Source organism: Aedes albopictus, chromosome 3, assembly GCF_035046485.1.
Source record: "Aedes albopictus strain Foshan chromosome 3, AalbF5, whole genome shotgun sequence".
NCBI lineage: Eukaryota > Metazoa > Arthropoda > Insecta > Diptera > Culicidae > Aedes > Aedes albopictus.
In genome coordinates this window covers 111,052,115-111,065,843 of record NC_085138.1, presented here as the reverse complement: position 1 = coordinate 111,065,843, position 13,729 = coordinate 111,052,115, and the positions used below count along the sequence as shown (strand labels likewise).

Genomic DNA, 13,729 nt, shown 5'->3' with positions numbered 1-13,729 from the left:
TGCAAAATAGAATAGAGCATTTGTAGGATTCCGTATAATTTACGTTATAAAATAAGTACGTTTTAAGAAATTTTAAACATTTCTAGATAAGTGGATCAAGCTGCATGGATCTGTGGAACACACTACGATCCTTCAAGTATATAAATAAAACATCACATTACTTACCATAGCTTGGTCATCTTGTCCTGGTACTGAATTCCGATGATGTAGAGGATCAGCGCATGCAGCAGTTCACATGCGGCGACCTTCGTTTTCCTATCACTCGAACTCACCGCCAACGAGCACACCCTTGCTATGATCGTATCCAGCTTGATTATAGGCCTGATTCCGGTCGAGCTCAACAGCTGCAGCGAAATGTTCCGATTCGAATCCAAATCCCATAGGACCAGTGGTCTTTCTACGTCCTGCGGTAGCTGAGCCTGGCCGTCCAATTCCGAGCGCAGGATCATTCTGGTGCAAACGTTCGGTTCGAGCTCACCCAGGAACACCAAAACCTTCAACTGAAACTTGACCAAATCGCTCTCTGAGGCATCCAAAGCGTGCTGCAGTTTGATCTTTTCGATCTTACTGCTCGTCAGTTGGACGCTTCGTTTGCGCTGGAACTTGACCAACCGGGAGCTGACCGGTGGCGGTAGGGCTACGTCACGTGTTTGCAGGTAGCTGTCTAGCAACGGAAGAATATGAACTAGGACTCGCTCGCGATTTTCCGCAGATATCGGAGACCCTTCGGCCACTAGACGCCTCACGCAGGACAGGGCTGCATTTGCCAGGCTTAGCATGCCTTTCCCTTGTTGGAAAGCGACGCATAGTACTTCTATCAAGTCCTTCGAATCATCCAGGAAACTGTCCAGCAATGTCACGGGAGCTCCCAGGACGAATCTCAAACAAGTGAGCTGCAGTTCTCCGGTGGAGTTGCGGGACTTGGCTATTTGAAGCTCCAAGTAGTAGACCAGCAAGTTGACCGTAGAGATTGTTGAAAAACTTTGTTGTCTCTGCAGAGATGTGAAAAAGGTTTAGTAATCGACCGCCATCCCCGATGGACTTAAAATGCTCAAACTTAAGATCAGCGATATACAAAAATATAAGAATGTTAAAACATAGAATTGCGGATGGTCACTAAGTGTGAGATCCAGCATTTTGAACCCGTTTTAGGTGTGTAAATAATGAATTATTACCTGAAAGTACTGAAGATGATTAGCTGTAAACAGTCCCAGATCGATCAGCTTCACAAATCCGCTGACCAGCGGATGTTTCAGGGACTTCCTAACCATGTAGTCGAAATAAATCGGTATCCATTCCTCAAAGTGATCCCGCACGCTTTCGTTGTACCGTAGCAAATCCTGATACAAATCAACCACGTTGAAGAAAATGTGAAAATCTTTCGGCTTCACCGGAACCAAATCGATGTTCGGATCACAGAAGAACACGTCCTGATCCTCTCCGGAGTCATCCTTGACCGTTCGTTTGTGAGTGCTCAAATCCAGTTTGTCCAAAATCAGGAACAAAGTCTTCATCAACTGAGTGTAGATGACCTTGATCAGCGGACCCCTGTCCAAACTCAAACTGGACCCCGGCTTGAGCAGACCTCTCCACAACGGAAGATAATTCCTGTACGTTATGTAGTCTTTCCAATTTGAGTTTTCCTCCGGCCCTCTACCCTGATGCACGTCGACCACAAGCATGTGCGAGCAACTCCAGATGATCCCTCTCAGAACAACCTTTTCCAGCAAACTATCCAAAACCCCTCCGCCGAGTTTCCCCAAATTGCCAAAAGTCTTCATGAGAGAACTCACAATCAGCTCATGGTACGAACTGCTCAGATAGTGGAAATCCTTAACCAGCCCGATGATGATGTTCTGCAGCGCCACGATCTGCACTCCAGTCAACTCGCGCACGTGGCCCATAATGTCCGACAGAGCCTGGACGAAGTCCGGCAAATGTTCCAACAGTTCGTTGGACTTTTCCTCCACCAGGTACACGAACTCGGTTCGCTGCATCACCAGGAGCAGCAGTTCGTTCATGTACTCCTCCGACATCAGACAACTGCAGGCCTCCGCCATCGAACCGAACCCCCGAATGGCAACCCGTATCTCGTAGGGCTTGGATCCGGTTGCCATCAGGACGTTCTTGAAGTACTTCATGAAGTAGTTCAGTACCGTTACGCGGGCTTCGCGAGCTTCTGTCGAACCAGCAGCGGTGGACGTTGATTCTTCAAGGTCTTCTCGGGCCAACAGTTGGCGAGCTATTTCACGGTGGAAGGAATGTAAGGCGAAGATCGCAACCTTGCGATCTTCCACCGATGATCGAAGCCATTTGGTGGTTAGAATGTTCTGCCAGTGTACGTAGTCGACGTAGAGGAACGGTGAGAATAGGGCACTGTGGCGTTCCAGAAGCGTCAGGGCGTCTGAAAGAGGAGAAAGAAGACAGATAGTTGGAAGCAAGAAAGAGGTCCATCTGTTGGAGGAAAGTTGACCGTTGTGTTCATTAAACTATAAAGGGAGGGAGTAAGCGCACGATTATTAAGCATGACCATGCTGTGGGTGAAGTGTTCGTTTCCCGGATCTTTCCGTAATTAGAACTTCTTAGACTTCCTTGGGCATAGAGTATCTTCGTGCCTGCCACACGATATAAACACGCAAAATTATCATTGGCAGAGTAAGCTCTTGGTTAATAATGGCTAGTTTACACTTCGTACACCTTCGTATCTACGTACTGTGCACACAGATATGACAAATAATGGGCAAGTAATGTTTCCTCTTCAAAATTACTTGAGAAGTTCGCAGCCGGCAAGTAAAGAAAAAAGTGTAACGCTCGTTGTAAGTCCGTGCTATTATTTCGTAAGGAATCTCATATAATTCCCAGAAGAAGGTGAAATACACACCGAAACGTAGGACAGTAGATGCGAAAGGCGTTTTAGCTGCTTAATATAGACTGAAAGAGCCGTAAAACAAGCGAAATACTCTATGACTCATGACAAGGAGTTGCCACATGAATTTTTACAAGAAGTTTCTCTTAGGATCCTACTTGAAAACAAAACAAGTTGAGAGAATCACTGTTTATTACTGTGAATTTCTTACAAACACTTCCTTAATAATTATGGTGGATAATAAAGATTTTATCAAGTCTAAGTCTTGTGCAGTCTCTACCGTGAGGTCCAATGATCGCCGGTATTTACACCAGGTATAATCTATCTTGTAGAAAGGATTTAGTTTTGATGCCTATTGAATTCTATAGAAGATTCTTCTCAAACGATGTAGATCAGGCACATGATGTCCTCTGTATGTCCAAGAATGTCATTCGTTCAAAGAGAAATAGTTGCTTTTTCAAACTAACATATTTCTGATCTTTTTGCTCAATCCCTATCCAATACTTCAAACCAAACTCGTATCAGATATCCTCCTCTTTACAGTTATTCACCCAGGTGTAACTTCAAAAAAATCTTTCTGGAATTCCTCCAGTTAATCCTTCATTGGAAATTCATACTGGGATTCCTTTAGGAATGCTTACTGAAATTCTTCGGGTAGCTCCTGCTGATATTCGTCCAGGAATTTCTCCGAGGATTCCTTTATCAAAGCTTTCCGCATGGAACTCGTCTAGGATTTCATTTTGTGTATGTTTTAAGGAATTGCTCTTGGCATTCCTCCAGGAATTTCTGTATACCAGGAATTCTATCAGGAACTTTACCTGGTATTTCTCAAACAGCTCCTGTTGTAGTTATTCTCCCGTGAGTTTCTCAGGACTTCATCTATGGATTCCTTCAGGGATTCCTCATCGAATTCCCCCAGAAAATCGTTTGGAGATTCCTCCAGCGACTGCCCTAGAGATTCCGTCAGAGACTTTTACAAGAATTGCTGCATAAATGCCTGTATTGATTCCTTCAAGGTTTTCTCCAAAGATTCTTCCAAGAATTACTCCTGGAATTTCTCTAAGTATTCTTTCAGGTATTCCTGTTGGGATTGCTCTATGAATTTCTGCAGTGATTTTTTCAGGAATTTCTTATGGGATTCCTTTAGAAATTTATCTCAATTTCTGCAAAGAATTACTGCAGGGATTCCAGGAATTACCTGTGATTCCTTCAGGAATTTTTCTAGTGATTCCTCTGAGGATAGCTCCAGGAACTTCATCAGAATGTTCTGCTCGGTCTCTTTCAGCGAATCTTACAGGGATTATAGCCGAATAAAGAATTGGTCAAGAAATGTTATACAAAGATTCTCTCAAGAATTCCTTGGGGATTCCCCTAGAAATTCAATTGCCTTACACAAATCGCCCGTAATTGTTATTTGCATCAATCAGCAACGTGTATACTAGCAAACGTCTAAGCGTTCGCACCCTAGCGCCTCTGGAACACTCAGCGAAAAAAAACTAGCGAAATTCATCGAAATACCTTATGAAAATTTGCTATAACTAATTCGTATGGATGACATAAGAAAAGAAAACCTTATAAAATTGATCGTACTTGCTATGACAAATTTCATAAGATAGACTTATGAAAAGAACAAAAAAAATCCTAAAATGATGCAGACTGGATTCGATCCATGAACGTCGGGATCGCCGAGCCCGTGTTTTATCCACACGGCTACCGACGCTTGAGAATACCATGTTGCTAAACATGAATAAAAGCCAAGCTGTGACACGATTTTACGTCATAGAGTGACCTAGAAATTCATCCGAATTATTATGAATTATTTAAAGGCCGTTTCATAAATTGGGCCTTATGGAAGACTTAAGATTATTTGGCTGAGTGAAGGATCGTGGAAATCAAATGAAAAATTCATCATTAAATGCATATGTCAAGCCATTTTGAAGAGTTTTACGTCTGTTTGTCTGTGTATGTACATCGTACACTCTATCTGTTGAATGGACTTATCCACATATATCTCTATCCATTCAATGACTAGCATAAATTTGCTTGGACCAGATGAAGATTTCCATTTTAAATAAAACAACATGGAAATTTCCGTTATGATGCTTGATTATTGCAAAATGCCATGATGAAGCGCGCGAATGCCCGTTTCATCTTATGACGATGACAAGGTCAACTTGTTCACCGTCCATGTGGGATGACCACGACCAACAGCAGAGCAATAAACCATTGATGAATACAAACAACCCAAAAAACGGTTTCAAGGCAGTATGAGTCTTAGTATGCTCGTCGATCAGGTGCTAAAGCTATGTGATCTTCATTTGTTGACAGGTATAGCTAGATGTTATGTATCTATGATGATGTTATGATTCAAACCGCCAGAACCGATTAAACTTTCCGCTGTTTTCTACTGTCATTTCTTTCGGGACAACTACTAAAAGCAGCGGAAAGTTTGTGTTCCAATAGGTGTTTATAGTATAACATAGCCGATCGTACACATTCGGGGGTGGCTGTCGATAGGGACGTTTCATGCGCAATAAAAGTAGCCAGGCAGTTGATAAACTTTTCATTTAATGATCTCTTTGTTTGACACCTGGCCAGGTTCTTAGGTTCAGCGGGGTTGGGGAGGAAATGTTGGTTCGATATTCTACTAAAGATGATGTCCAAGAACTTGGTCCACCTTCTTCAATGATATCAGGAGTTTAAATTGGGTTGGGGTTTTAGTGGGATGCTTTCCTTGACGAAGCGTGCGACAAGTTGTTATAAAATAATATTTAAGAATTTTCATTTACTTGATTATCGCTGAAAAAGTAAATATTTGTAGGAAATATAAGGGCTGTTTGATCTCATCATAATTTGACTAGGGTACGTTCACCGGTTTTGGTCACTCTAAGGAAAATCTTTGGGGAAAACCTATATGTATAAAAAAATAAAAATTTCTATTTTGTTATTCATTTGAAAAAAAAAAAATGGTTACATACTCTTGCAAAAATTTAAACGCGCTTCAACAACATATAGAACCCCTTAAAAGCAGCTAATTCTTAACACAAGTTTTAATCTATATTTTTTAGGAATAATGCAGAAATCCAACTAATACTTTATTTTTGTATTTAAAGTAGCAATGGCCAAAATGGAAGCACTGCAGCACAGTTTTGGCCATATTTTCAGTTTTGACCTCTATTTTGACCAATCACGTGTATTTCTTATGGGAGTGGCCAAATTAGAACCACCCTGGCCATAATAGGCATTAGGGGTATTCATTAAACAAGTTAAATAACTGCATAAGCCATGATTATCTGATTATTGAAATGTTTCATGAAATTTCGAATGAAATAATCCAAGATTGCTTTGGTGATTGTGACATTTAAACAGTTTAATCAGTTTACGCCAGTGGTGCTCATCCTGCGGCCCGCGGGCCGCATGCGGCTCTCCAAGCCTTAAGATGCGGCCCGCGGAGTACTTTAGGACGAATCGAAATTTTTGAACGATTATTTGAAATAACTCGTTAAATTTATTAAGAAATCAAACAAAAAAAAATGCTGATCAATTTTCATAGTGTTGAACACAAATTAAATGATAAATAAACTAAAAGAACAATCCGTTCTGGTAAGATTCGAAATCGCAACTCCGAAATATTTCGGCATTTCAGCTAAGTCACGAAGACAGCTTATAGTTATTTATAAGTGGTACGAATCTAATGAAAGTTTGTTAAAAATGTAATCTAGAATCATTTAAAAAATTGTTGCAGTTTCTAAGCGCAGTCAATGCAATGCTGAGCAAATATTTCACATTTCGCCTTTCCCAAGAACATAAAAACACAAAGCCGAAGTTTTTGATAAAATTCTCAACAAATCTAAACTAGGTTGCCAATATTGTTTAATTTTCACTGTTTGTTTGAATTTCTATTATAAGACTCACACATTTTTCGAAACAAAACTTACGAATCTAATTTGAATTGTCCAAGCGAAACTCCTGAACGAACTCAAAGTAAAAAAAATCTCAGGCGAGATTCATAAAGCGACTCCTGTGCCCTTTTGGAGAAACTTTTGGATACATTTTTGGAGAAAATCCAGAAAACATCATTGGAGAAAAATTTATGCAACTCTTAGCGAAAAATATGGAGAAACTCAAATCATCCTGGAGAAAATAAACCTGAAGAAACTCAATGAGAAAGTTGTGGCGATACTGCATGGAAATTATATGAGCGTTTCCTAGAAAAATGATCCGGTGCCACTCTAACAGAAATTTCTTAAACAACCTTAGAATAAATTCCTCGAAGAACAAAAAAAGAATTTTTGCACCAAGACACAAAAGATGCCTAGAACGCCTGAGGAAAATTTGAATAATAAGTTTGAAGCAACTTATGCAGCAGCTTTAGAAGATAATGTTGAAGAAATTTCCGGGAACAATTGTTGAAAATCTAATGTTAGAAGAAATTTAATGATGAAATATTTCATCAACTTTAGAAGAGACTTATGGAAAGAATTTACTAAAATCTTCAAGAAACTCCTGGAAAATTTTCGGAAAATTCCGGAAGCTATTCTAGGAGAAATTCTTGGAAACGATTAATGAGGAATTCCTGAAGTAACTCCAGGGCAGTTCCAAAGGCAAATCTAAGAGGAGTTCTTGGAGGTGTTCCAAGAGAACTCTAGAAAAACTAAACAAAACTTCAAGAAATTTCTCGAAATCCTTCTGGAGCAACTCCACAAGAAATTTCAGGAGAAAATCCAGCAAACCTTGTTGGAGCGATTCAAAAGAAATTCTTGTGAAAGCTGCTTGACAAGTTCTTGAAGTGGCTTCAAGGCAATTCTAGGGGTAACTGCAAAATTGTTTGTTTGAATTTCAATTTGAAGCTCAAACGTTTTTCTCACCCACACTTATGAATCTAAATTGAACAGTTCAGATTTTTAATAAATATGCTTTAGAATTGTTCTTTTTGTTGTTTTTGAGCATCGATGGTTTATGCGGCCCGCAGGTCGATCCCGAATTGCAAATTTGGCCCGCGGTATCCTCCAGCCTGAGCACCACTGGTTTACGCTATTTAGTGAATCCCCTAATTCAGCGTTTCTCAAACTATGGGTCGCGACCCACTGGTGGGTCGCTGGCTGATTTTTGGTGGGTCGCGATGTCTTTATTAGCTTATGTTGAATGTAATTGCTCACCATTTTCTAATTTTCAAATATTCCCTCGGAGAATCCATTTCTAGAAGAGTTTTTTTATACAATTTCGGTTTTTCTTAAGGACCAACGTCTTGAAATCCAGGCTCAAAAGTGCACCAGAACTTCAAATGCACAAATCTCAAGAAGCATAGGGAAAACAACAGTGTAATTTTTATTTTGCTCTTGCTTACTTGTAAGCAGGGGCGTTTATTTTCGTTTCAATGAGACACTTTCGTGCAACATTTGAATGAGTCACTTTATCTGTTTGACACACTATTCCAGTCTTTCTTTTCGATTCGGAAAACGTTCTCATTCATCGTAGCACTCGGTAGTCTCTCTTCGGGGTGGCGTTGCTTGTGCTTCACTCGGCAGAGCAGTAGTGTCTCACTCTTGCGCGTTAGTCTCTCAATGGTTACAGGCGCCGGTTAATTGGATTTAAGCGGTCAAACTTGTGTTCCTTTTTCATAAAACATAACGATCATTCTATTGGCGTGCGCCACAATTTGAAAAATTGTTTTAAATCGACACCAACATTTCAAAAGGGCGTAACTGCTTTTGGAATCATCACCTTCTTTTAAAGCTGTGGATCATGTGTTATGATTTCCATGTTTTTCACAACATGTACCAGATGGGAAAAACTCTCCTCTTTCCGACAACCACGGTGGTTTGAGTGTAAGGGAGGCAGTACGACCTACAGCTTTGAAAGAAGGTATTACTTCCAAATGCAGTTACGCCCTTTTGAAATGTTGGTGCCGAAATAGTGTTTTTAGCACATTGAAAATTTTCAATGACCCACAATTGAAACGAAAATCCAAAGTGTTTCACTTCAATTTTCAAACACACTTGTTTTAGTAGCAATAATGAATGAGAGTGTTGCAGTGTGAGTTATGAAGCATCGCAGCAGTCCCGTCGCATGGGAAACGATTTGCTACAGCTTTCGTGCGTCATGTTTTCCTTTCGAAATTGCACGTCCCTGCTTGTAAGAAGCTTAAAATAAGAAGATAAGTTGCGCTGGTTATGTTTTTTCATGAGATTTGTGCGCTTAAAATCTTGACTAGGTGCAAAAGTCGGCCATTTTGAGCTTCTAACAAGTCTGTCCTTAATTCTATCAAACATTTTGTATCATCTGAAATCGATTCAAAAACTATGAGTTTTCAATCGGAAGTTTTAAGATTAGGGTAAAATTTAAACTATCATTAAAAACGGCTACGCAGTCTTGAGATTAGTAAACGATGTTTATTACTTGCCCAACGTTTCGACACGAGGTTAATGTCTTCTTCAGGGGAAAAAATTTATATTTTGCGTATGTTCTGAAAAAAAAAATGAGTTCAAGTTGTTGCTTGCAGTTAGCATTTCCTGTTAGACTTACAAGCCAGTTTAAGCAATTAAAATATAAAAAAATACAAAATTCAGAAAAAAATATACCAAACTTCAACATGAAACCTAAAAGTTCCCGAACTTCAGTAAAGCTCAACTTCTGTGAAATTCAGATGAATGTCGATAATCTGAACTTTAACAGAACAACTAAAAAGGGATTTCAATAAAATTGCAAATAAAAAGTGTGTTTGAAGGATATCTTCAAAAATTTCAAAAGGACGCATCTGACCATCCAGCAGTACTAAAATTTTAAAATCTACTTGATGCTCACTAGGGTGTAGCCCACACATATATGATAAACAAAAAATTAAAAAATAATGCCAAGTCTTACCTCCTTAATCAGTTGTTTTGGACTCCCAGAAGCTACGTTCAAAATTTGAGCAAAATCGGTAAAGTCTAAGGGGGCGCTCAACAAACTTAAAGTTTGTATGTGAAATCGTGACCAAATGTATGCAGAAATCTTACGTTTTCGTATTTTGTTGCTAGGTGGCGCTGTAAGCGTTAAATATTCAAACCCTTCGGTATTTTTGTAGGTAACTATATACCAAACAACTTTGTCGAAGACCGAAAAGTGATCCAACTTCTATGAAAAAGTTATACCCTAGGCAAAGTATTGAGATTTTGTTATTGATATTATTTCTTTACATGTACTGGAAAAATATCAATTGGCATTTTTCGAGGATAGTCGATGATATTGACCTTAAACATTAAAGTGAGAGCGGTTTTTCTGTGACTTTCTTGTAGAACTGGTCTAGTCGCACAAGTTTTCCATTCACCATATTTTTATAGGTTCAGCTTGTGACATGAGCTGTAGGTGATTGAATTTAGATATGTCGAAATGACATTTTTAACACTGGCTATGGGAGCCCAATTAGTGTATTTGACATTAACGTAAAAAAGATCGTGCAGGAATTCCAAAGGTTATTTTTTATTTCGAATGTGCTACACACAAAACCTTTTTTCAATGTATAAGTTCATGACAGATATCAATGGAATTAGTTTGAATATAAATACAAAAATTAACACAACAGTTGTTTGTTAACGAAATGATTGTATTCTCGCTACGCAGTTATGTCCATACTTTCTGCGACACCCTATCTACTATAATCACTCTCTCAAATTTCATGAGCATTATTCAGCTCAACGGAAAACCACCAGTTGGCCTAGATACTAACAGCCAAACTGCGCCCAGATTGCACGATACTATTGATAAGGAGGTGGTGCAAGCAACCACGTCATGTGCTGAAACTTCGATATAATACCCGCAGGTACATATTTTGATAACAGCAAAAACGCATAGAAACACGGAGAACAAAATAAATATTTATTATTTCCATGTAGGAAAGATAATAGGGTATTGTACCATTTGGGCAGGTGTACCTATTTTGGGCACTTGCAGTTATAACTAAGTCAATTTTAAACCGATTGATTTGAATTTTTGTATAGAGTTAGATACTGTACGTGCCTGACTCTATACAAAAATTCAAATCAATCGGCTTGAAATTGGCTTAGCTATAGCAGCAAGTGCCCAAAATAGGTACACCTGCTCAAATGGCACAAGACCCTATGTTCCATTTTCAACGACCACATTGCACATTGGAAAAAATCAATCCCAAAAATGGGAAAAAAAATAAAACTTTCTTGATTCAATGACCTATGCAATAGGCTGAACCTTATTTTGCTAAAATTAGAAATGGTAAGAGCTCTAGTATACCTATTATACCTATTATATATAGTATACCTATTTGATAGTGATCCTTTTAGTTTGTCAAGATTTCAAATCCATATCTCAAGGATAAGTGGTCCTTCAAGGGTCCCTAAACTTTTCCAAAAATTCGAGATGCATTTGACCATCCTAAGCTACTTAGCATATTTTGAGGCTATAAGTCAGCTGCCAACAGAAAAAAATGATAGAAAAATCAAAGGTTTTTGAAAATTTAAATTATATGCCATCTAGCATTGATCTGCGATGAACATTACTCTTAATGTACTTTTAGAAAACAAATCCTTTCAAATATCCTGAAACATTTTCGAAGACGTCATTTCAATCAAACAAAACGGTTTCGAACTACAATTTTTTGAAAAAAAAAACGTTTTGCACTTTTTCAAAAAAGGTAGATGAAGAATATTTGAAAACAAATAACATGAAAAAACATTTTTGGAGTTCATACATGAGCAAAATTTCGTTGGAATTGGAAAAGTCAATAGGCTAATTCGGATGACCCCCAATTGTAGAGGCGCTTGGTGAGATAAGGAGAAAACCGTTTGTTTACATAAAGAAGTCAATTTTTTGTCGTCAAATTTTGCTCATTGTTTGCTCTAGAAGTTGCTATTTGTCATTTGCAATGGCTTCTAAAATCATCATTCTCGATGCCCATGCTGACAGACACCGGATTGGCCAGCTGACAAACAATCCGGAAGATCGCCCGCCGGAGGCATAGCAACAGCTCCTCAAATTAATCACATAAATTGTTCGTAGGTACCTACCAGATCTTTGCGCATCTGAAAGAGAATTAAATTTTCTTTCCAAAAAGTGCTCGTTTGTTTCTCTACGATGCGGAATTCGATACGAAAAAGTGAAAAATTGTACTTTGTCTATGCTGTGTTCTCATTCCTGCCACCAGATGCGGATAGATCGTTAGCTTCCGTCAGATTTGCCTATAGGGTTTGTATCTAATTCCCGTCCAATCGAATTTATTCTTGCACCTCGCCTAACGCCTCATGGCCAATTTGGTATCAATTACTAATTTATAAATAAGCTTCCATATTATGTAATTTTATTTTCCCTTAAATAATAAGATTGAATAATTATCTCTCGATTTATGTTTCCGTCTAGTCCACGTTTATTTCGGGTACAACCAGAATTCAATTCCCGGAACACCTTTTACGTGGCACTACACTGAAATAAATTTTGTTGTGGAAATTACCGATTCCATAGTAAAATTACTTACCGTACCTATGATTCTCAACCGACAACAAAATCTGTTAAGCTCACTGAAATATGATTGAAGTAACAATGCATTGCAGTAAATTTGACTAAAAGCGTAGTCGCCTTAACAACAAAACTTTTTCAATTCTTCCTGGACACGCATCTTACAACACGGTATGGTTAAAATACAATGCCCAGCTGTTAAATTTAGATTATTTTTGGTAATGTTAACAGCACTGGTAGTTAAATTGACAGTGCTTTAGTGGAATTAACAGGAAATAGCTGTCGGTTGAGAATTATAGGTACGGTTAGTAATTTTACTATGGAATCGGTAGTTTTTACAACAAAATTTATTTCAGTGTATGGTACATAGGATGGTCAAAAATTATTATAAGACCGTAGGTGTTTATTTGAAACATCGGTCAAATTCTTCGCAATCCAAATCGAATCATGAGTTCAAAGTACTTCGATTGAGCAAAAAGGTTTATATTGAGATGGATGTAGCTTGGGAATAACGACCAAAATATTTCAGTAATATGTTTGCCAATTAGATCATAATAAATACATCATCACAAGTCCAACGAAGAAATCTTTCTCTGTGGTTGTGAAATACGATGTTTCGTATGCAGAAAATCGACGCACACATTTGCTTGCATCGTCCCTAGCCGAAGACAGCTTGCTGTAAACAAACATTTTACCGTCGGGAAAAGCTATTGATCTGATTAATTGAACAGCTTTTGCTGCATTCTGCAGCAGTTAAATCCTACTTTGAAGTGCTTTTGTAGGATATTAATTGGAGGTTGGTTCTATCGAAGTGAAAATTGTACGGTGATGAAGAACAATTTGGCTAGCTGCTGCTTCGGTGCGTTTGCTTTCGTCGAACGCAAAACGGGAAGAATGGTCAACTCGTAATTGGGGTGAAATTAAAACGTGGAATTTAGTGTAATTATTCGATTTCAAGTGCTAAAGAGGCTGGTTATCGATAGCCTACATCTTTGTGCTTCCATCTAATGAGACATTGTTATAGGTAAATCGGCTTTTTTGTAATGATTGGCTATTTTCCGTCTGATGTGACGGGAATTAGCGCCTATGACGAAGTGAGTTTCTACCCTACCTAGAAGTGAAACGTTTCTGTTCTACACTACCTGTATTGTCGTCGCGGTTGAAACCCGAAGTTTCCCCACACCCGACAATCGAATGTTCTCAAAATTCATACGTGAAACCTAACGTCGGACGTAGTGCGCTGGATAGCGGACCTGGCCCTCTATCCAACGCACTGTGCCCGACGTACGTCCGACACACAGTTTAGGAGAAAAATCGATTTTCGCGTGTCAAAAATTCCGATTTTCAACTGCACGAACAATACGATGCGATGAAGTGAGAGATTCACAAACACTTATT

General features: G+C 38.8%; 1 protein-coding gene across 1 annotated transcript in view; it reads right to left on the bottom strand.

Annotated features, from left to right (window-relative positions):
• LOC109414486 (DNA-dependent protein kinase catalytic subunit) overlaps positions 1-13,729 on the bottom strand; it is a 52,075-nt gene that overhangs the window by 10,706 nt on the left and 27,640 nt on the right. Inside the window, exons 3-4 of the mRNA XM_019688341.3 lie at positions 1,176-2,404; positions 166-992 (exon numbers count right to left, since the gene is read on the bottom strand). Of these exons, the coding sequence (XP_019543886.2) occupies positions 166-992; positions 1,176-2,404 (2,056 nt within the window). The remainder of the gene's footprint in view (positions 1-165; positions 993-1,175; positions 2,405-13,729) is intronic.